General features: G+C 35.9%; 1 protein-coding gene across 1 annotated transcript in view; it reads right to left on the bottom strand.

The window, feature by feature from the left end:
* Positions 1–24,344, bottom strand: part of LOC101357509 (calcium-binding mitochondrial carrier protein SCaMC-1-like) — a 111,155-nt gene that overhangs the window by 81,907 nt on the left and 4,904 nt on the right. Inside the window, exon 2 of the mRNA XM_023742204.1 lies at positions 15,316–15,483. Within this exon, the coding sequence (XP_023597972.1) occupies positions 15,316–15,435 (120 nt within the window). The 5' untranslated portion in view covers positions 15,436–15,483. The remainder of the gene's footprint in view (positions 1–15,315; positions 15,484–24,344) is intronic.

The raw sequence follows: 24,344 nt of genomic DNA, 5'->3' as shown, positions 1-24,344 counted from the left end.
AAACCACAAATTACTAATATCAGAAGCAAAAAAGGAGACGTCACTATAAACCTACAGTCATCAAAAGGATAACAAAAGGATATTATGAATGACTTTATGCCAACAAATTTAAACATTTAGATGAACTGGACAAATTGTTTTTAAAACACAGTTATCTCAAGCCTGATAGATAAAAAATATAAAGCCCGAACTGTCTTATACCTTTTAAGAAACTCAAATCTGTAATTAAAAACTTTCCACCAAAAATTCCACCAGACCCAAATGGCTTCACTGGTGAATTCTTCCAAATATTTTAGGAAAAATAATTTCAATTGTACAAAAATTCTTCCAAAGAATAGATAAAATGGAATATTTCCTTATTTATCTATATGGAGTCAACATAACTTTAAAGCCAAAACCTGACAAGAACATCACAAGGAAGGAAAATTACAATCAAAATTTCTCATGAATATAGATGCAAAAATACTAAACAAAATATTATCAATCAAATCCAACAATATATGAAATGATAATGCATCATGACCAAGTGAAATTTAATCCAAGATTTCAAGATTGTTGTAACATTTGAAAATCAGTAAGCATCATTCACAGGAGAAAGGAGAAAATCCTTATGATAATTTTGATATATGTGAAAAAAAGCCTTAGATAAAATTGAACACTTAATCATGATTTTAAAAATACTTTCCACAAAATAGGAATAAAAGGAAACTTTCTTAATCTGACATCTGACAAAGGGTGTATTTAAAAAACAAACAAACCCTACAGCAAGCATCATACTCAGTGGTGAAACAATGAACATTTTTCCTCTGAATAGGAATGAGATGAAGATGTCCACTCTTACCATTACCAGTATAGCAATGTACTAGAGGTCCTAGCCAGTGGCATAAGGCAAGAAAAATAAATGAAAAGTATAAAGACTGAAAAGGAAGTAATCAAACTTTTGTTATTCACATCATGTATTCACATGATTATGTACACATTTGTTGTTAGTTGCTGTCCAGTCGATTCCAACTCATAGCAACCCCATGTGTGCAGAGCAGAACTGCTCCATTGGGTTTTCAAGGCTGTGACCTTTAGGAACCATGTCACTAAGTCTATCTTTCAAGGCGCCTCTGGGTGACTTCCAGCTGCCAATCTTTTGCCTAGTAGTAGAGCACTTAACCATTTGCACCATCCATGGACTCACTTGTGTACACATAAAATCCAAAAAAAAATTTTTTTTGACAGATATACTATTAGAATTAATACATATATTTAGCAACATTGCTTCATACATGATTAAGTTCTTGAATCAACCGTATTTCTAAAATCTGTCAAAACACACATACACTTAGAAAAGAAATTTTGAGTAAAATTCCAGTTTTAACAACACGAAATAAAATCAAATACCTAGGAATGCAACTAACGAAAAATATATATGACTTCTACACTGAAGACTATAAAATATTACTGGGAGAAATTAAATAAGTACTAAACAAATACAGGGATATAAAATGTTCATGGATTGTTAAGCTGTCAATTATTACCAAACTGATCTTTAGATTCAAAAAATCTCAATCAAAATCTCAGCAGGTTTGGGGGCAGGGGGAATTGACAATGTGGTTTTAAATTTATATAAAATGCAAAGAACCAAAAATGCCAAGACAAACTTGAAGAACGACATTGGAGTAATTAAATGCCTGATATGAAGACTTCTTATAAAGTTACAGTAATTAAGACGGTACAGTATTGTTATGAGGATAGACAAATAGGCTAAAGGAACAGAATAGAGACTCCAGAAACAGCCCATACATATAGAGTAATTTAACTCACCACAATTTTGTGGGGGAAAGAATGATCTTTCCATGAATTGTGCTTGGTAAACTGATATACATATGGAAAAAAGATAAATTTTGACCCCAACCTCAAACTATAGGTATACATAAAATATCCTAAGTAGATTATAGAGCTATACATGAGAAGTCTGTAAGACAATAAATTTTATAGAATCCAAAAGGTATCTTGGTAACCTTGGGGTAGGCAGTTTTGATTTTTTTTAAACAGAACACCAAAAGAAAAGGTTGATGATTTGTATTTCATGAAAATAATGACTTTTTTCATCAAAAGATACCATTTAAAGAATGAAAATACAAGTCATAGACTTGAAGACGTTTGCAATATACAAATTTGACAAAGGACTTGTATCTAGAATGTATTAAGAACTCCTGAAAGTCAGTAAAGAAAAAAAAAAGGCAATCTAATTTTTTTTTTTTTAATGGGCAGAACACTTAATCAGGCATTTCATAGACGGGAATCCAGATGGTAAATGTTGTTGTTGTTAGGTGTCATCGAGTCAGTTCCGACTCATAACAACCCTATGTACAACAGAATGAAACACTGCCAGTCCTGCACTGTCCTCACAATTGTTAACATGTTTGAGCCCATTGTTGCAGCCACTGTGTCTATCTATCTCATTGAGGGTCTACACTTTTTCTCTGACTCCCTACTTTACCAAGCATGATATTCTTCTCCAGAGGTTGGCCCCTCCTGATAACATATCCAGAGTAAGTGAGACAAAGTCTCACAATCCTCGCTTCTAAGGAGCATTCTGGTTGTACTTCTTCCAAGAAAGATTTGTACATTTTTCTGGCAGCCCATGGTATATTCAATATTCTTCAACAACACCATAATTCAAAGGCATCAAATCTTTTTCAGTCTTCCTTATTCATCATCCAGCTTTCACGTGCATTTGAGGCAATTGAAAACACCATGGCTTGGGTCAGGCGCACCTCAGTCTTCAAGATGACATCTTTGCTTTTTAACACTTTAAAGATGTCTTTTGCAGCAGATTTGCTCAATGCAATACATCCTTTGATTTCTTGACTGCTGCTTCCAAGGGCATTGATTGTGGATCCAAGTAAAATGAAATCCTTGACCACTTCAATATTTTCTCCATTTATCACGATGATGCTTATTGCTCCAGTTATGAGGATTTTTATTTTCTTTATGTTGAAGGGTAATCCATACTGAAGGCTGTGATCTTTAATCCTCATCAGTAAGTGCTTCAAGTTCTCTTAGCTTTCAGCAAGCAAGCTTGTGTCATCTACATATCGCAGGTTGTTAATGAGTCTTCCTCCAATTTTGATGCCATGTTCTTCATATAGTACAGCTTCTTGGATTATTTGCTCAGCATACAAATTGAGTAAGTATAGTGAAAGGCTACAACACTGATGCACACCTTTCCTGATTTTAAACCAAGAAGTATACCTTTGTCCGGTTTGAACAACTTCCTCTTGGTCTATGTTCAGTTTCCACGTGAGCACAATTAAGTGCTCTGGAATTCCCATTCTTTGCAATGTTAGCCATAATTTGTTATGATCCATACAGTCGAATACCTTCGCATTGTCAATAAAACGCAGGTAAACATCTTTCTGGTATTCTCTGCTTTCAGCCAAGATCCATCTGACATCAGCAATGATATCTTTCCTTCAACTTCCTCTGCTGAATCCGGCTTGAATTTCTGGCAGTTCCTTGTCAATATTCTGCTGTAACCATTTTTGAATTATCTTCTGCAAAATTTTACTTGTGTGTGATATTAATGATACTGGTCAATAATTTCCACATTCCACTGGATCACCTTTCTTTGAATGGTCATGAATATGGATATCTTCCAGCTGGTTGGCCTGGTAGCTGTCTTCCAAATTTCTTGGCATAGATGAGTGAGGCTTCAGCCTTACATCTGTTTGTTGAAGCATCTCAATTGGTATTCTGTCCGTCAATTTCTGGACCCTTGTTTTTTATCAATGCCTTCAGTGCAGCTTGGACTTCTTCCTTCAGTACCATCAGTTCTTGATCATATGCTACCTCCTGAAATGGTTGAACATCAACCAATTCTTTTTGGTACAGTGACTCTGTGTATTCCTTCCATCTTCTGTTGATGCTTCCCGTGTTGTTCAATTTTTTGCCCATGTTGTTGTTGTTGTTAGGTGGCTTCAAGTCAGTTCCAAATCATAGTGACCTTATGTACAACATAACAAAACACTGACAGGTCCTGCACCATTCTCAAAATCATTATTATGCTTGAGCCCATTGTTGTAGCCACTGCCAATCTGTCTCACTGAGGGTCTTCCTGTTTTTTTGCTGACCCTCTACGCTACCAAGCATGATGTCCTTCTCCAGAGGTTGGTCCCTCCTGATAACATATACAAAGTAAGTGAGACAAAGTCTCACAATCCTCACTTCTAGGAGCATTCTGGTTGTACTACTTCCAAGAAAGATTTGTTCATTCTTTTGTCAGCGCATGGTATGTTCAATATTCTTCGCCAACACCACAATTCAAAGGCATCAAATCTTCTTCGGTCTTCCTTATTCATCATCCAGCTTTCACGTGCACTGGAGGCAATTGAAAACACCATGGCTTGGGTCAGGCGCACCTCAGTCTTCAAGATGACATCTTTGCTTTTTAACACTTTAAAGAGATCTTTTGCAGCAGATTTGCTCAGTGCAATGCATCATTTAATTTCTTGACTGCTGCTTCCATGGGTGTTGATTGTGGATCCAAGTAAAATGAAGTTCTTGAGCACTTCAATATTTTCTCCTTTTATTGTAATGTTGTTTATTGGTCCCATTGTGAGGATTTTTGTTTTCTTTATGTTGAGGTGTAATCCATATGAAGGCTATAGTAGTCTTTGATCTTCATCGGTAAGTGCTTCAAGTCCTCTTCGCTTTCAGCAAGCAAGGTTGTGTTATCTGCATATCTCAGGTTGTTAGTGAGTCTTCCTCCAATACTGATGCCATGTTCTTCTCTGTATAGTCCAGCTTCTTGGATTATTTACTCAGCATGCAGATTGAATAAGAATGGTGGAAGGCTACAACCCTGACACACACCTTTCCTTATTTTAAATCATGTAGTATCCCCTTGTTCTATTTGAACGACTGCCTCTTGGTCTAAGTACAGGTTCCTCAAGAGCACAATTAAGTGTTCTAGAATTCCCATTCTTTGCAATGTTAGCCATAATTTGTTATGATCCATAAGTCGGATACCTTTGCATAGTCAATAAAACACACGTAAACATCTTTCTGGTATTCTCTGCTTTCAGCTAGGATCCATCTGACATCAGCAGTGATATCACTGGTTCCACATTCTTCTGAACCTGGCTTGAAATTCTTGCAGTTCCCTATCGATGTACTGCTGCAACCGCTTTTGAATGATCTTCAGCAACATTTTACTTGTGTGTGTTATTAATGATATTTTTCAATAATTTCCACATTCTATTGGATCACTTTTCTTTAGAATAGGCACAAATATGCATCTCCTCCAGTCAGTTGGCCAGGTAGCTGTCTTCCAATTTTCTTGGCATAGACAAGCGAGCACTTCCAGCATTGCATCCATTTGTTGAAACATCTCAGTTGGTATTCTGTCAATTCCTGGGGACTTGTTCTCTGCCAATGCTTTCAGTGCTTCTTGGACCTCTTCCTTCAGTAGCATTGATTCCTGATGATATGCTGCCTTCTGAAATGGTTGAACATCAACCAGTTCTTTTTGGTAGTGACTCTGTGTATTCCTTCCATCTTCTTTTGATGCTTCCTGTCATTTAGTATTTTCCCCATAGAATCCTTCAATATTGCAACTCAAGTCTTGAATTTTTTCTTTAGTTCTTTCAGCTTGAGAAATGCCGAGTGTGTTCTTCCCTTTTGGTTTTCTATCTCCAGGTCTTTGCACATTTCATTATAATACTTTATTTTGTCTCTGGAGCTGTCCTTGGAAATCTTTTGTTCAGTTATTTTACTTCATCATTTCTTCTATTTGCTTTAGCTACTCTACATTCAAGAGCATTTTTCAGTGTCTTTCCTGACACCCATTTTGGTCTTTTCTTTCTTTCCTGTCTTTTTAATGACCTTTTGCTTTCTTCATGTATGATGTCCTTGATGTCATCCCACAACTCATCTGGTCTTCGATCATTAGTGTTAAATGTGTCAAATCTATTCTTGAGATGGTCTCTAAATTGAGGTGGGATATACTCAAGGTGGTATTTTGGTTCTCAAGGACTTTTTTAAATTTTCTTCAGCTTCAACTTGAACTTGCAGATAAGCAGTTGATGGTATGTTCCGCAATTGGCCCTTGGCCTTATTCTGATTGATGATATTGAGCTTCTCTTTTGTTTCTTTCCACAGATGTAGTCGATTTGACTCCTGTGTATTCTATTCAGCAAGGTCCACGTGTATCGTCATTTATGTTGTGGAAGAAAAGTATTTGCAGTGAGTAAGTCATTGATTTGCAAAATTCTATGACGCAATCTCCAGCGTCATTTCTATCACCAAGGCCATATTTTCCAATTACTGATCCTTCTTCTTTGTTTCCAACTTGCATCTTGATTGTATGTTTGATCAATTTCAGACTGCAGAAGTTGGTGAAAATCTTCAATTCCTTCATCTTTGACATTAGTGGTTGGTGCATAATTATAATAATAATAATATTAACTGATCTTCCTTGTAGGTGTATGGATATTATCCTATCACTGACAGCACTGTACTTCAGGATAGATCTTAAAATGTTCTTTTTGACCATGAATGTGGTGTCATTCTTCTTCAATTTGTCATTCCCAGCATAGTACACCATATGATTGTCTGATTCAAAAATGGCCAATACCAGTCCATTTCAGCTCACTAATGCCTAGAATATTGATCTATAAGCATTCCATTTCATTTTTGACAACTTCCAATTTTCTTTCATTCATACTTCGTACATTCCATATTCCGATTACTAGTGGCATTTGCAGATGTTTCTTCTCATTATGAGTCATGTGTAAAACATTTCACGGCTCTACTCACTAAGGTAAATAAGCATATGAAAAGGTGCTCGACATTATTAGTCATCAAGAAATGCAATTTTAAAACACAATGGAATTTTTACACAACCATCAGAATGTCTAAAATTAAGAGACAATATCAAATGTTGACAATGAATTCAAACAAACGGAACACTCAAACACTGTTGCACTATAGTAGCGCAAATTGGCACAAGCATTTTGGAAAACCAATTTGGCAATATTTACTAAAGCTGAATATGTGTTTACCTTGTGACTCAACATCTCCTGGGTATATACCTGAGAGAAATGAGTGCTTATGTTTATCAAAAGACAAGCACATGAGTGTTCATAACAGCTTTATTCATAATAGTCAAACACTAGAAATAACCCAAACATCCATCAACAGTATAATAGATAACTTGCCTGTGGTATTCATATAATGCCATACTATATAGCAAAGAAAAAGACTACCTGCAATAACACAGATAACTCTCCAAGAGAGTACATAGTTTTCAAGAACAGGCAAACTAATTTCCATGGGATGGGGGTGTTTATTGACTAGGAGGGGCCCAAAGGAGCCTTCTGGAGTGTTGGAAATGTACTATATCTTGGTCTAGTTGGTAGTTACATATGGAGGTACACATTTGTAAAAATTCATTCATCTATCCTCTTAACATTTGTGTACTTAACTCTCTTTTATTATACTATGATTAAAAGAAAGAGAGAGAGAAAAGAATAGGACATAAGAACCTATTGGAAGGGCCAAATTTAGGACAATTTGAGCATTAAAAAAAGATGACTATAATTGTAAAATAAACAAACAAAATATATATATGTACATATATATTTGAGTATAAAAATCCATAAGTGCACAGCAATGAGAGATAGAGAAAGAGACTGTAGTTTATTCCCAGTTGAAAACAGGAAGGTTTTTACAGAAAATGCCAGTTAATAAATGTAGGTGGAATGAGAGAATTAGAAAATCACATTATTTTCCACTCACCCCAATGAAATAAATTTCCACCACTTGAATCTGAGCACAAGAAAACAAATATCTTCCCCTATTGCTAAATATATCCTCCTACTGTATAATCAGAAGAAAACAATGGATTACTGAACATGACGTCTATAACAGAACAGGAATACATGGAATGTATTCAATAAATTTTTTAGAATTTTATAATCTGCGTAAATTAATGTTGATAACAATACCCAATGTCTTCTTCCTACAATTAACTACCATAAATTGAAAGATAGAAATCTTTCTTTTCTAAATTCTAGTGGATAACTTTTCCTAATAATCAGCAGGTATTTTATTGAGTTATTTTTAAGTAAAACAGAATCATTGCATCTTATGTTGCGAAATAGAACATTAAATGGAATTTGGGTAGATATCTAGATTTGAATCCTTTATCATCACAATCTGTGACCTCAAGTTCAAGTGTAGACTGGACACCTGCAGTGTGGAAACATTAACCACCCAGGGCAGTATATTCTATCATCATATGGTTATGAAGTTCAGATTTGATTTTTAAAACTCAAGTTGAAATAAATAGCACCATACCACTTATATGAGAAAGATTCCTAGTTTTGTCTTTTCAAAAGAGCCTTCACTGAATGATGGCTATGAGGATGATTCAAAGACATTCTTCATAGCAGAAAGTTAAAAAGAAATTCCTAATCTGCACAGGGCTTTTTATAGTCATCCTTCTCACAAAAGCTCACCTTGAATCTGCATGCTAGTTCTCACCAGGTTCAGGGGGTAGCTGGCAAACTGACCACAAAAGCTAGCCAAGGCACTACATCCCACCAAAGACACCAACCCAGGTTCTTCTGAATGAGTGGCTAGCCAATGAATCTTCAAAAGCTGCCAGAGAACAAAGTAATAATACACTTTAACAACCATTACCAGATGAACCAAAATAATAAAAGATTAATATTTTTTCTCACCATAGGCATATACTTTTTTCTATATTCTACTTCACGTTATAGCAAGGAATATAAAATGCAGAGTCCAGCAATCCAATACGAAGTAGTAAGAGCCATAGGATATACATTTATAAACTGCCAATTTGTGTAATTTAACGCATTTAAACTTAATACAGTCCCAATGTTTCAAAGACTCAGTATCTAAAGATCACTTCTTTCCTATGCACCATCCTAGCAATTATAATTAGCCAGAGGTGTTCTCTATGTACAAACAACCAGAGATCAGAGAACCTTAGTGATGGAAACCCTGACTTATCTACCCTATCACAGCCCTGATTGTCCAACCTTTAGGGAAGCTTATCTTGTCAAACTGCATTTCCTCTAACAGTATTGGTTTGTTTCAGGACCTCTTTACACTCTTAAAAAATTATTGAGGACCCCAAAAAGATTTTGTTTATATGGGTTATATCTATCAATATCATCTATCCTATTAGAAATAAGAAAAACAAGAAACATTGAAAACACAAAGATACATTCTCATTAGCCATCAAAGCAATAATGTCATCACACATCATATAGCCTCTGTAAAACTCCATTGTATACTCATAAGATAATGAGAGTGACAAAGGTAAATGTAAATGATTATTATGAAAACAGTTTGCACTTCAGCGATCCCTGGAAAGGGTCTTGGAAGCCTCTGGCCCCTGACTCTCCAGCATGCTTTAAATGACTGGTTAAATGATTTTGAAACGATGATATAATCATTTAGTATTTAAAAATGGAAGACAATGCGACTGAGTTAGCTTTCAGGGCTTTCATCATTTAAAGTTTCCAAAACTTCGTTAATTGTCAGATTTACTTAGGATTTTTGCTTAATTTTTCACTGCATATCAAGAGCTATTAATCAATCACGAAATCAATGTAAGGAGAGTCACAGGCAGCATTTTTAATGAAATACAGTGAAATAGAACAGAATAGAAAGCACCAGTGTGCATTACATGAAACAAGGGTAAAAACTGTTTGGGAAACTTTTGTTACACATGCACATATTGTATATGTACGCTGTATCACAAGGTAAAATATATTTCCTGCCCAGGGTAGAAATACAGTTTGGAATATAGTCAACAAGATGATTCTAGAAAAGTGTGTTTGGAAGCGGTCATAAAAAGCCTTATGTTTTATGCTAGTAAAGCACTCTACTAGTCAGCCAAGGTACAGTAATAGGGAATTAATAAAGGGTGAAAAGAGGAGAACGACATGATCTGATTCATAACTAATGATAGATAAGTAATGGCAGGGCAGCATAGTGATTGGAATGGAGAGAAGCTTGAGGAAGGGAGACTAACTAACCTCTCAAGATTCAGATGAAGCAAATCTCCTCCAGAAAGCCTTGTCTAAATATCCTGGGCTAAGCTAAGTATACCTCCTTTGAGCTCCTATAGCACTTTTTACTGCACATATTACATGGTATGGAAATTATCCATTTATGTATCTATCTGCTTGATCAAACTATAAATTCTTTGAGAACAACAGTTGTTTTGCTCATCTTTCATTTCTCTGTGAAGAATGCAGCATCTGAGTTCAATAAATTGTTTTAATGGAGCATATATTTTACAGAATTATTACAATATTTCGGCTGAATGATGACAAGGGTCCAAACCAAAGTAATTAGAGTGGGAATGGAATGGATTTAGAAAAAAATTTTAAGTAAAATCAGTACTGCTTGCCGGTCTATTGCAATGTTTGAACTGAAAAGGAGAAAAGGTCCAAATATAATCTACAAATTAGCATCTAGGAGCCATGACAATAAAGATGGTAGTTGAAATAGTGAAAAAGAGATGAGGTCATCAACAGAATGTGTGTTTGTAGAGTGAGAAGCAGTAAGGCTCAGGATAAAATCAAAACACGTATAATAGCAGCAAAGACAAAGAGAAAAATAGATGAGAAAAAATAGTCAAGAGAGCAACTGAACAGAAAAACGTTGCAGTGGAAATTGAAAATGGAAAAAGAAATGTTAAGGAAAAAGCATGAAATAATCATCATAGGTAATTATATGCCAATCATAATTCTAAAGATTTTATACATCTTATCTTACTAAATCATCACAACATCAAATAAAATCATGACTGAAAAGTTTCTATTAGCCTCAGAAGCTAAGAGATCATTGATGATCTTATCAAGAGCAGTTTTGATAGAATAATTGGATTAGAATCCAGATTGCAGTAGATTAAGAAAGGAATAAACAGGGAGGAAATAAAGTAAAGATAATACTTCATAGCCTTTGAGAGACAGCATTCACTAGTGATAAAGGAAGAGTGATAATGTGTTTTGTTTAGATATTTTTGTTTTGTTTTGAAAAAAAAAAGGATTCCCCAACTGAGAAAGTAGAGTGTTGATGGAGAAAGGACCCAGATCAAGAGCCAAGGTAGAACAGTCAACCTCTATAAGAAAAAGAGACACCATCTCTGAGACATAATTGATAATAATGATGATATCTCATACCTACATAGCATTTTTCATGTGCCGGGGGCAGATCTAAACATTTCTCATATATTAATTGAATCCTCATAGAAACTCTATGAGGAAAGTCCAATTATTATCCCACAATTCCCTTGTTGTTGTTGTGTTTTCTTCCTTCATCTTGGCATGACACAACCACTCTGCTTGAAACCAGCTCTGCTTACCACATGCATGCTCCCATGCAGTTAAACATGGCTGAAAAAATACCCACTCATGCTGATTTGATCTCATTTTTAAATTCCAACTCAAGTCCTAAGTGGACTTTTAATTTTCTCTTGTAATGATAACATAGTTCCTTTGACCATTTACAGTCCCAACATACCAAGACCATTATTTCATACTCTTTCTACTCTCCTAAAACTTCTAACACAGGTTGATCCTAAAATTCACATGGAAATTCAAGGGACCCAGAACAGCCATAACAATACTGAAAAGGAAAATAACAATTATTAATAATCTGTCTTTTTTATTATAGCCATCCTAGTGGGTATGAAACCGCTTTAAACTGGTTTGTCTTTTTATTGTTGAGTTGTGAGAGTTTTTTGTATATTCTGGACACAAGCCCCTTACCAGATATACGATAAAAGTTGTAGATTTCAAAACTTACTACAGAACTATAGTAATCAAGACAGTGTGATACTGGCATAAGTATAGACATGGAATAGAATTGAAAGTCCAGAAATAAATCCTTACATTTATGGTCAACTGATTTTCAACAAGGCTACTGAGACAATCCAATGGGAAAGAAGAGTCTTTCAAGAAATGTTGTTGGGACAACTGGATATGCACATGTAAAAGAATGAAGTTGGGGCTCTACCTAACACAACATAAAAAAAAATTCAAAATGGATCATAAACTTAAATGTAAGAGCTAAAACTACAAAACTCTTAGAAGAAAACATAGGAGTCAATCTTTGTGATCTTGGGTTAAGCAATATTTCTTAGATATGATATCAAATGTGCAAGCAATAACAACAACAAAAGATAGGTAAACTGGGATTCATCAAAATTGAAAACCTTTGTGCTTCAAAGGATGACATAAAAAAAAAAAGACAACCTCTGGAATGGGAGAAAATATTTTCAAATCATATATCTTATTAGGGACTTTTATCCAGAATATGCAAGGAACTCTTACAAGTAACTCGACAATAAAAAGACAAATAAGCCAATTTAAAACGGTTTTATACCCACTAGGAAGGCTATAATAAAAAAGATAGGTAATAATAAATGTTGTCAAGGATGTGGAGACACTGGAACGCTCATGTAGTGCTGATGGGAATGTAAATGGTGTGACCACTTTGGAAAACAGTCTGGCAGTTCCTCAAAATGTTAAGCATATGAGTTATCATGTGACCTAGCAACTCCATTCCTAGACACAAGCCCAGGAGAATGAAAACATATGTCCACACAAAAATGTGTACACCAATTTCATGGCAGCATTATTCTAACAGCCAAAAGATGAAAACAACCTAAATGTCCATCAACCGATGAACGGATAAACAAAATGTAGTATATTGATATAATGGAATATTATTCAGCAATAAAAAAAGAATGAAGTACTGATACATGCTACAACATGGATGAACCTTGAAAACATTGTGCTGAGTGAAAGAAGCCATTCAAAAATGACCACGTATTGTATGATTCTGTGTATATGAAATGTCTTGATCTAACAAATATACAAAGACAGAAAGTAGATGAGTTGTGGCCAGGGGTCCAGGGTATTGGGAAATGGGAAGTGACAGTTAATGGGTATAGGGTTTCTTTTTAGGGTGATGGAAGTATTCTCAGATTAAATAGTGGTGGTGCTTGCACAGCTCTATGAATATGCTAGAAACTACTGAATTAGACCCTTTAAAATGCTGAGTTGTTTTACCCTATTACCATCATGTAAATGACATCTCAACAAAGCTGTTATAATTAAAAAAAAAAAAAAACTTGTCAGATTATAGTACTTCTCTGCTCAAAACCCTCCAATGGTTTCCCATTTCACCCAGAGTAAAAACTAAAGTCCTTTCTTTGACCTACAAAAAAAAAAACCATTGTCGTGGAGTCGGTTCTGACTCAGCGACCCTATAGGACAGAGTAGAATCGCCCCATAGGGTTTCCAAGGAGTGCCTGGTGGATTCAAACTGCCAACCTTTTGGGTAGCAGCCGGGCTCTTAACCACTGTGCCACTAGCGGTCTTTTGACCTACAAGGCCCTACTAAATCTGGACCCCATTTGCTGTGATTTCATCTCCTAATAATCTCTTCTGGATCACTCCACTCCAGCTATACAGGCATGTTCGCACCCTGAACGTTCTCTCTGTAGATGTACACATGGCGCACTCCTCACTTCCTTCATGTCTTTCCTCAAAAGTCACCTTCCCAGTAAGGCCATCCTAGGCCAAGCACTGTAGGAAGTTTCAATTCCTAACAGTACCTAGTCTCCTTCCCTGCTTTATTTTCTCCTTAACACTTTTCACTATCTAACACTTTATGTGATTTAATCACTTTGCTTGTTTATTGTCTGTCTCTTAGTGAAAGAATGTAAACTCCCTGAGGACAGGGATTTTTGTCTCTTATGATTGGTTCACCTACAACAGAGCCTGGTACATGCAACTCAATAATTAGATGAATAAATCCCCATTTCAAGGGAATTCATGGCACAGAGATTAAGTAACTTGCCCAAGTAAATCGTAGGGCCAGAATTTAAACTCAGGCAGTCTGGCTCCAGGGTCTACGATCCTAACCATCACTCTAACCACTGATAAGAATTATTAAGAAGTCTTAAACAACTAGAGCAGAAATAACAAAAATGTTGACACAATGTGAAGAACATAACCAATGTCACTGAACAATCTGTGTAGAAATTGTTAAATGGGAGCATGTTTTGCATGTTTTGATGCGTATCTTTTCACCAAAAATTAAATTAAATTAAAAAAAAAAGTCTGGTAGGGGTGGGAGATACTCAGGCTCATAGAAGAGGAAGGAGTTGGATAAGAAAGGTCATATTCAATGGTCTGTCAGAATCAGCGACAGAGAGTGATCAAAGTGAAACTGGACATTGCAACTTAGAAAAAAGGTCATTATTATTTTGTGCCTTCCTCCGTCCCCTACAAAAACAAAAACTTCCTTACATTCTTCCCATTTTTTTAAGACCTAAGTGGCTACAATTGATTTGGAGTACATAATTATTATTACCAGAAATTATTCACAAGGAATCCCAGAACAAAAATAACATAAGCCAAATCAAACTTCTGATACTAGGAAAAAATGGAAGGCAACATAATGTCATCCCATCTCCTTGGTGATCAGGAAAGAGGTCAAAAACCAATCTGGGAGTGGCTGGTGTCATGGTTTGAATTATGTCCCCCCAAAAAAGTGTGTATCAGTTTGGCTGGGCCATGATTCCTGGTATTGTGTGGTTTTCCTATATGTTGTAAATCCTGCCTCTATGATGTTAATGAGGGAGGATGGGTGGCAGTTGTGTTAGTAGGGCAGGACTCAGTCTACAAGAGTGGGTTGTATCCTGAGGCAATGTCTTGAGATATAAAAGAGAGAAGTGAGCAGAGAGACAGGGGGACCTCATGCCATCAAGAAAGCAGTGCCGGGAGCAGAACTCGTCCTTTGGACTGGGGTCCCTGCGCTGAGAAGTTCCTAGTCCAGGGGAATATCGATGAGAAGGCCAAGGGAGAGAGAAAGCCTTCCCCCGGAGCTGACACCCTGAATTTGGACTTTGAGCCTACTTTACTGTAAGGGAATAAACTTCTCTTTGTTAAAACCATCCACTTGTGGTATTTCTGTTATAGCAGCACTTGATGACTGAGACAGCTGGCATACCAGCTTTACTGAAACTTGGTAATTGATAAAGTCAACAAAAGAGAGTGGGTTGTGTATAGGGAGAAAAGAGAGGGGCTGAGGTCCTTTAGAGAACCACCATGTATTCCTGAGGAAGAAGACCCAGCAAAATAGACTGTGAAAAATGTGTTTTCTATGAACTCTGTCTTAAATTTATGATTTCACAAAAAAATTTTTAATTTATTATATATTCATACATAATAAAGCAGATTAAGTTCATCATGGAAACAAACTCACCTCATAAACAGTAACAGCTATGCTGGCATATGGTATGATAATCAGAAAATTAGGACTAAAGCATTTGTAAAAGCCTCTAACCCTTTCATTCTTCCAAGTCTTCCTGGCACAATCCAGCATCCCAGAGTACTTGCCAGTTCTACTTATGGCCAACTTGGTTTTTAAAATCTGAATGTGAAAGAAAGGTTATAAGATCATTGATAGGCTATCCAACCCATAGAATCCCCATAAACTGTGAGCTACAGAAACCATCCATTATGATAGAATTAAAAAGAGAAAGCAATCTTGGGTCAAACTGTATTCTCAGCAACAGCACAACTATATATGTTCAACTGTTCCCTGGTATGTTTTAGTTTTCCATAGAAGTATCTTAGAAATACAGTATTTAAATACTTTTGTCAAATTTCTACATTTAACTTTGTGGCAAAATTATGGTTGTTGTATGCCGTGGAGTCGATTTTGACTCATAGAGGCCCTATATTTCAGGGTAGAACTGCCCCATAGGGTTTTTGTGATTAGATAGAGTGTCTGAATTCAGTTTTGTCTTCTTTTTGTCCAAATTACACAGCAGTGTAGCCACAGCTATTATACTGTGACCAAATAAGAAACCCAGAAGTAAAAGAGAAGCTCTTACAACACCTATTTCCAACCTTAATATTCTAATAAACTCATATAAGGATTTCATACACATATATATGCACATCTCTTATGAACAGCTATAGATATACAGGGTTTTTTAAAAAATATTTGCCATATAAGTAAAATAAACATTTGTTTGATTGTACTGGGATAAATAATATCCTCTTAAAATTCATGTCCACCCGGAACTTGTGAATGTGACCTTATTTGGAAATAGAGTCTTTGCAGATGTAATCAAGTCAAGATGAGATCATATTGGATTAGGATAGGCCTCAAATTCAGTGCCTGGTATCCTTACAAGGAGAGAAATTTGCAGACATTTTGACTCTTCTTTTTCTTACATCCTGCATCTAATCCATCTGGAAATTCTATTGGCTCTGCCTTCAAACCAGAATCTCACCAACCTCCCTGTTAACACCATGGTTTCAACCAGAACAATTTTTCTCCTGGATTAGTTCAATCATTTCCTAACTTCTACCCTTGCCATCTATAGTCTATTCTTAATATAGCAGCCAGAATGACCCTTTTATATAATCAGATCATCTACTCCAAACTCTACCATTGCTCCCCATATCACCAGAGTAAGAGTCAAAATTTACTCTGGCCTGCCTCCCCCATTACCCCTCTGACTTCATCTTCAATACCTTCCTGCCCCCCATTCATTTTGCTCCAGTCACACCAGCCTTTATTGTTCCTGAATCAGCCAGACACACTCCCCACCTTAGGCCTCTGTCCTGTTCCCTCTGCTTGGAATGCTCACCCCCTATGGAACTCCTTTGCTCAGAAGTCTCCCTCTCAGTGAACCTACCCACCCTCTTTAAAATTGCTACCTCCACTCCCTGACACTTCTGCTCCCTCTTAAGCTGTTCTAATATTTTCTTTTTCCCATAGCACATATCATCTTAGAAGGTACTTATTACCTTCTAAAATAATATATAATTTACTTATTCCTTATGTTTATTGTTTATTATCTATCTCCGCCTGCAAGAATATAAGTTTCGCAAGTGTTTGCAACAATTCCTGACAAGTAATAGGTGCTCAATAAACATTTCAAAGCATTATACTTTTTTAAGAGGAAAAAAGACTCTTGACTTCAAAAGTTTGAAAACGCCAGTCTTCTGTCCGTATAATTGGAATGACTTTCTTTTTTCAGGACCAAAGTAACAATTCTTTGTTGCTGTTGTTTTAAAATTTAGAGATGTATATAAGAGTGAAAGCCCCCCACTCCAAACACACACACACACAAATATCAAGGTAAAGAAAATCTGGGGAAAAAAAAAGGCTGAAGACTGAGGAGCTGTTTTGATTAAAGGATATTAAAGAGACTTGATGACTAAATACAATATATAATCCTAGATTGGATTCTGGACCAATAATAAATATATATATAAAACACTATTGGGACAGAAACATTACTGTGACAAAAATTAGTGACATTTGAATGAGGACTGTGGATTATATAATAGTATTGTATCATTGTTAAATTTCTATATCTTGATAATATATAAAAGAATGTCCTTGTTCTTAGAAAATTCACACAGAAATATTTAGGAATAAAGGAATACCAACTTCCTGTCCAACTTCCTCTTAAATGTTCATTTAAAAATGTATGTATACACATATATACGGCAAGATTGAAAGAGAGAGCGAGAAAGTAAGCAAAACAGTGAAAAAGAGTCAAAGTATAAATAAGTGGTAAATCTGGGTGAAATATATACAGGATTTCCTTGTACTATGCTGTAAGTTTTAGTTTTAAATTATATTAGAATGAAAATTTATACGCCTCCCCCCCAAAAAAAGGGAAAAGCCTCCACCTCCACCCCACAGCGAAAGGTTCTTACATACTTTTGTTCTTAGACTTGCCTTTGCTAAATCTCATCCTCTCTACTAATCCTGGCAAGTACAGAAGCAGATATAACATTTGTAACATGAGTCTGTAATCCTTGGGGAGATGATAGACGTAAATAGGAAGGATAACAGGAAAAGATAAAAGGCAGAAAGGAAAGCATACAGAAAACCCTGTTGGTGCTGAAGTTCATTATGAGAGAAAAGAACTATAGCTCTTTCCCAAGTAAGTGGTCTTCAATTTTATACTCTTTTCCTTTTTCACTGAGAGATGCTATGATAGAAATATATATACAGAAATCTCCTTACTGAATCAATTGCTTTCTTACTCTACAAATGTGAGGCTACATAATCTGAAGGAAGTACTGCTTACCCTAGGTTATATATAAACACTGTCACACAAATACACAGGCTAGTTTAGACTTTGAAGGGAAGAAAAATCTTAAAATTAAAAAAAATTGCGAAGTCTATATTGTTTTTAAAAATTGGATGATTCATCGTTGTAATTATAAAGTAGCAAAGGATGAATATCACAGAAAAAAGTATCCAAAACATACTTAAATTACATACAGTTGCTCAGACTCATAGCTTTAAAATTAATCACATTGATGTTTAACCCAAGGTCCCTGCCTGTTCCTTCTATCTACTAATTCAGAGTTTAGAAAAAAATACAATTAACAGAACAAACTTAAGGGACTTTAAAAATCAGTGTAATTAAAATCCTCAGAAGAATTCAGGAATATATTGAATCTAAGTTAAAAAAAAAACACTAGAAACATTGGAAATTAAATTAAAATTTTCATCATTAAAAAAATTCAACAGATAGACTAAATAGCAACATAGGAACAGCTAAGGAGTAAATTCATGACTGGCATATCAAGCCAATGACTTCTCCTAGACTATAACTCAGAAAGGTGAAGAAAGGGGAAGTATAAGAGAAAAGACTTGGGCTTTTTGGAATCATCAGGATTCCAACCATCAAATAAGAGTTTCAGAAGAAAAGTTAAGAAAGAGTAAAAAGAAAAATATAATCCAGAATTTAATAGAAGAAAAATTCCCAGAGCTGGAAAAATGCAGGTGTTTTCATTGAAAAGACCCACAATTAACTTAGTAAGATGAATTTTAAAAAGGTCCAAACCTAGACATTTCATGATGAAATTTCAGAACAGCAAGGATGAAGAGAAAATCTTAAAAATTTCCAGATTATTAGAATTAGCAAGAGTAATGTAAAGTCGTTGGATACAAGTTAAACATAAAGAGCCAAGAGTTTTCATATATACTGGCAATAAAAGCTAGAGAAGTATAATGAAACAAATTAATAGCAACAAACATCATAAAGTATCTAGTAATACAAAAGCCTCAAAATGTGTACTATGTAAAGAAAATTATAAAACTTTATCAAGAAATATAAGAGAAAGAGAGAAAAAATAACACACACAGATCTTATTTTCAGGTGAAAAAATTCAAAATTTTAATTGTCACATCTTCCTAAAATTCATTCAATACAATTAGAGAGGAAATCCCAACTAGATTTTTTAAAAGAAATTTGGCAAGCTGATGCTAAAGTTCATATGGAGGAAAAAATGCAAAAGAATAACAGCAACAGAAATGCTAGCTTAGAGATCATGGTTCTGATGATACCGTCCTAGCAATAGATTTTCCCTATTCAGTATAATTCCTGCTAATGACTAGAGGGTTGTGGTTTATCGGGAGAAAAAAAAGAGCCATATTTTTCATTAAAGATAGTAGTTAAGTTATATGTTTTCAACAGTACTTAACCTCCAAGGGATAAATGAAAGACTGTGAAATAGCCTCACCCAAAGTACTAGAAGCAAATTTCTCAATAACATCTGATTTGTCTTCTTCATAAGAACGGAGAAGTTTCTTAAACAGTGTAAACAAGGATTCAAAAGTATGTTACTATTCAGAAGTCCCAGAGAGTATACAACTTATTCATTACTAATGAATACCTGGGCACTTAATTTAGTTAAAAACTATAATGCACATCACAAGGAGCCTAAACACAGTCATGCACATTAGATAACAGGTCCCAACCTTAACAGTGGAGACTTCCTCTTGTACTTCTTTTTGCCTAGAATAAGATCTGGTATACAGCAGACATTCAATAAGTGTTGATTATGATTAGGAATTAATATAATGAGAATGGAAACCACTGAGATGGAAACAACTGAGTATCTTAAGCAGTAAGTTCTGATGGCAACTGTGTAAAGCAACATGACTTGACAAACTCAGGTTCGAATCCTAGCTTAGTCACTTACTGAGTGACTCAGGACAAGTTACTTCTCTATAACTCAGTTTTTTCATAGGGAAAATGAAGGCAAGGGCCTTGCCTGTGCTGGTCACCATTATATCTGAAGCTCCTACTTTGCAGGATTGTTGTAAAGATTAAATGAAATAATGCAGATGTACAAGTGCTTGCCATATAGAAACTGAAGAAATGGCCATTACTATTGTTGCATATATAAATGATAAGTATAAATTTTTCTTTACAAAATGAATTTTTAGTAGAATATTTCCTTGGGCTCTTTGGTCTTTATTTTAGCTTCTTCTTTGTTCCAAGCCAATCAGTACAATCCTGTCACTCTGGCCATAGTGATCGCTTCAAGATATATATATGACACAATCTAGACCAGTGAGACACAAGGCAATGTCTTGGGGAGACTTCTCAAAAGAAGTTTCCTTGTTCTTCTGAGAGAACTACAAGGAGAAACAGCTCCCCTTCTACTACACATGAGCAAAGAAACACGAACCCCTGGAAGCTTCTGGCAGTCATCTTTTAGCCACAAGGGGAGCAAGTCTTAGCATAAAGCACTCAGTGAAAGGGAGAGGAGATGGGGCAAATGGGAAAATAGAGTCGTTCGTGATACTGTTGAGCTGCTAAGTGAAGCCTCATAGAAATCTACCCTATTTCTGGACTTTCCAATCATGTGAGAAAATAAATTTACTTACTATGTAAGTCAGTTTGGGTCATATTTTCTGTTACTTATGACCTAAAAATTCCTAACTGATCTAGGCACTCAAGCTCAACATACCTGAAACTGAACATATATCTTCCCCCACAAAAAGTCTTGTGATCCTCCTAAAGGATGGTGCCATTTACAAAAAAAAAACCAAATACTGTGAATGGTGCCCCTGGGAATGTGCAACACATCAGTCCTGCTCAGGTGTTCCCTATCACAATGACCCCTGTTGAACAAGCTAGAAACCCTGGTATCATCCTTGACACCCTCCCATCTCTTACACTGTACAAAAAACTATACCAAAAATCTTACCTATTCTACTTTCTAAATCTCTTTGGAATCTGTCTACTTGTCTCTCTCCACTGACATCATTCTAACTATCCTAACTATTCTACCTGCATATACTTTTGCACCTTCCTCGCTTCACATATTTACCTCTTTAGCCTCATCTTTAACCACCTTCTCCTCTCTAGTCATGCTTAGTTTCTTTTAGTTCCTCAGACACACCTTACTCTTTTATCTCCAGAGCTCGAAACATGCTGCTCCCTCTGCCTGGAACATTCTTTTCTCTGTCTTTCGGCTGGAAAATTTCCACTTACACTTCGGGCTTCAACTTAAAAATTACCTCCTCAAGGAGGCCTTCCCTAACTACTCAGCCTAGTCTGGATTTCTCTGTATCATTTTCTGCAGTATCCAGTATTCTGTTTTCTGTAATACTTGTGACCACTATTTGTTGTTGTGCTGTTGTTAGCTGTCATCGAGTCAATTCTGACTCATGACAATGTCATGTGTGCAGAGTAGAACTGCTCCATGGGGTTTTCAAGGCTGTAATCTTTCAGAAGCAGATCACCAGGGCTTTCTTCTGAGGTGCCTCTGGATGTGTCCAAACTGCCAACCTTTCAGCTAGCAGCAAAGTGCTTAACCATTTGCACTACCCAGGGATTCCTATGACCACTATTTATTTTGGTTTTGGTTTGGTTTTTTTTATTAACATGTGCCAGAACCCTGGTGGCACAGTGGTTAAGAACTTGGTTGCTAACCAAAAGGTTGGCAGTTTGAATCCTCCAGCCGCTCCTTGGAAACTCTATGGAGAATTCTCCTCTGTCCTATAGGGTCACTATAAATCGGAATCGACTCAATGGCAACAGGTTTTTTTTGTTTTAATATGTGCCAGGCTACTTTCCAGGTAGATGTTATTATCCATACTTTATGGATGAGAAAACTAAAGTTCGGAGACTTTCTGGGGACTTGTCCAAGTCCACACAGACAGAATGTTCCAGAGCTGAGGTTCAAACACAAAACTATCATCTCTAAAGCCCTGCTCAGCCCATTGCCTAATTTTGCCCCCCTTGACTTAACCATATTCCTGTTCAAATTCAGTTAACTTAGTGTGCTTTTGTAAAGTTTCCATGCAGAAGCCCAAATGAATTACCTAAGATACCTTTTATTCAGGAAATACTAAGACTAAAGAAAATGGATTTTTTAAAAAAAAGTATTAAGATAAAAATAACAGCATTATAATCATATTATCTTCTATTATAGCATACTAATGTCCCAATACAGACATTAATGATTGTTTCTCTTTGTTTTGCAATAACCTGAAGTAGTAGTTTTTTTTTTAAAAAATAACATTTAAGAGCATTTCCTTGCTAATAAATGTCATAGGCAATGAGGCTTTACCTGGTCATATGACCAGACCTTAACAGCTATTTCAGGGTCAATCTTGAGAACATTCACACCATTCCCTCTCCACAAAGAAATGACTCTGCCCTCTTTCACCATCTCCATTAAACTGCTTATTATCTTTCTACTCTTTATTTCTGAACTCTGAGCCTTCAAAAGGAAAGGAAAACTGTGAAAATCACAATATGATTTCCCTGTGGCAGGCAGGAAGGAGTTAAAGGTCCAAACATGTTGAAAGTCTCTTCTATTGGAGAAGCAACAGCTGTTCCAGGGATTGGATGGTTTTGAAAGTATGTTTATTTTGTTCTCTGCACAATAGCTTAAGGAGAAGGACACCTTAGATATGGGACACAAGTAAACATTCCATAGACATGGTTGTTTTGTTCCCTACTCTTCAAGGGGACAGGCAAATGGCTTCCAATCGTGAAAAGAGTGAACCATGTGTAAATGTGAACAGAAGAATCACTGAAAAGTTAAGGCCACCTAACTGGACAGAATTTATTGCTAACAAGGGGCTGTGCTATCTCTAACAAGTATGATCAGTATAGTTTGTATAAGAAGAGAAACAAACAAAAAACTATGGAATCCAACTAATTCTGTGGCCAGAAAACCTTAGACCTTTCTCTAGAGAGCACAGAGGGAAAGAGATATTTAGCTTAGCCTTCAGACAGCATCAGAGAATGTGCCCTGTACATTAAATATATTTAGAATATCAGATGGAAAATTAAGCCCTGAACAATGTGATTCAGTGTGTGAGTGAAGAAAGCAGGAAAAAAAAAACTCAACATAGAGATAAGAGTGATTTAAAAATCAGAAGTATTAAAGAACTATTTTTAAATCATTCTTTAAATCAGACGAGTTGTGGGATAACATCAAGGATATCATACACGAAGAAAACAAAAGGTCATTAAAAAGACAGGAAAGAAAGAAAAGACCACAATGAATGTCAGAAGAGACTCTGAAATTTGCTCTTGAACATAGAATAGCTAAAGCAAATAGAAGAAAAGATGAAGTAAAAGAGCTGAGCAGATTTCAAAGGGCAGCTTGAGAAGACAAAGAAAAATACTATAATGAAATGTGCAAAGACCTGGAGTTTGAAAACCAAAAGGGAAAAACATCGTCAGCATTTCTCAAGCTAAAAAAACTAAAGAAAAAAATTCAAGCCTCAAGTTCCAATATTGAAGGATTCAATGGGCAAAAGATTGAACAATGCAAGAAGCATCAAAAGAAGATGGAAGGCATACACACAGCCACTATATCAAAAATAACTGGTCAGTGTTCAACCATTTCATGAGGTAACATATAATCAAGACCAATGGTATTCAGGGAAGAAGCCAAGTTGTACTGAAGGTATTGGCCAAAAACAAGTCTTCAGGAACTGATGAAATACCAACTGAGATGCTTCAACGAACGGATGCAACACTTGAAGTGCTCACTCATCTATGTCTATAGAAGACAGCTACCTGGCCAACCGACTGGAAGAAATCCATATTTGTGCCCATTCCAAGGAAAGGTGATTCAACAGAATGCAGAAATTATCAAACAATATCATTAATATCACATGCAAGTAAAATCTTGCTGACGATAATTCAAAAGCAGTTGCAGCAGTACGTCGACAAGGAACAGCCAGAAATTCAAGCTGGATTCAGAAGAGAGGGTGGAATGAGGGATATCATTGCTGATGTCAAATGGATCTTGGCTGAAAGCAGAGAATAGCAGAAAGATGTTCACCTGTGTTTTATTGACTACGCAAAGGCATTCAACAATGTGAATCATAAGAAATTATGGCTAACATTGCGAAGAATGGGAATTCCAGAACACTTAATTGTGCTCATGAGGAACCTGTACATAGATCAAGAGGCAGTTGTTCAAACAGAACAA

Source organism: Trichechus manatus, unplaced genomic scaffold (genome assembly GCF_000243295.1).
Source record: "Trichechus manatus latirostris isolate Lorelei unplaced genomic scaffold, TriManLat1.0 scaffold00204, whole genome shotgun sequence".
NCBI classification, from domain to species: Eukaryota; Metazoa; Chordata; class Mammalia; order Sirenia; family Trichechidae; genus Trichechus; species Trichechus manatus.
The sequence above is the reverse complement of the archived record's forward strand: the minus strand, read 5'-3'. Positions and strand labels throughout refer to the sequence as shown.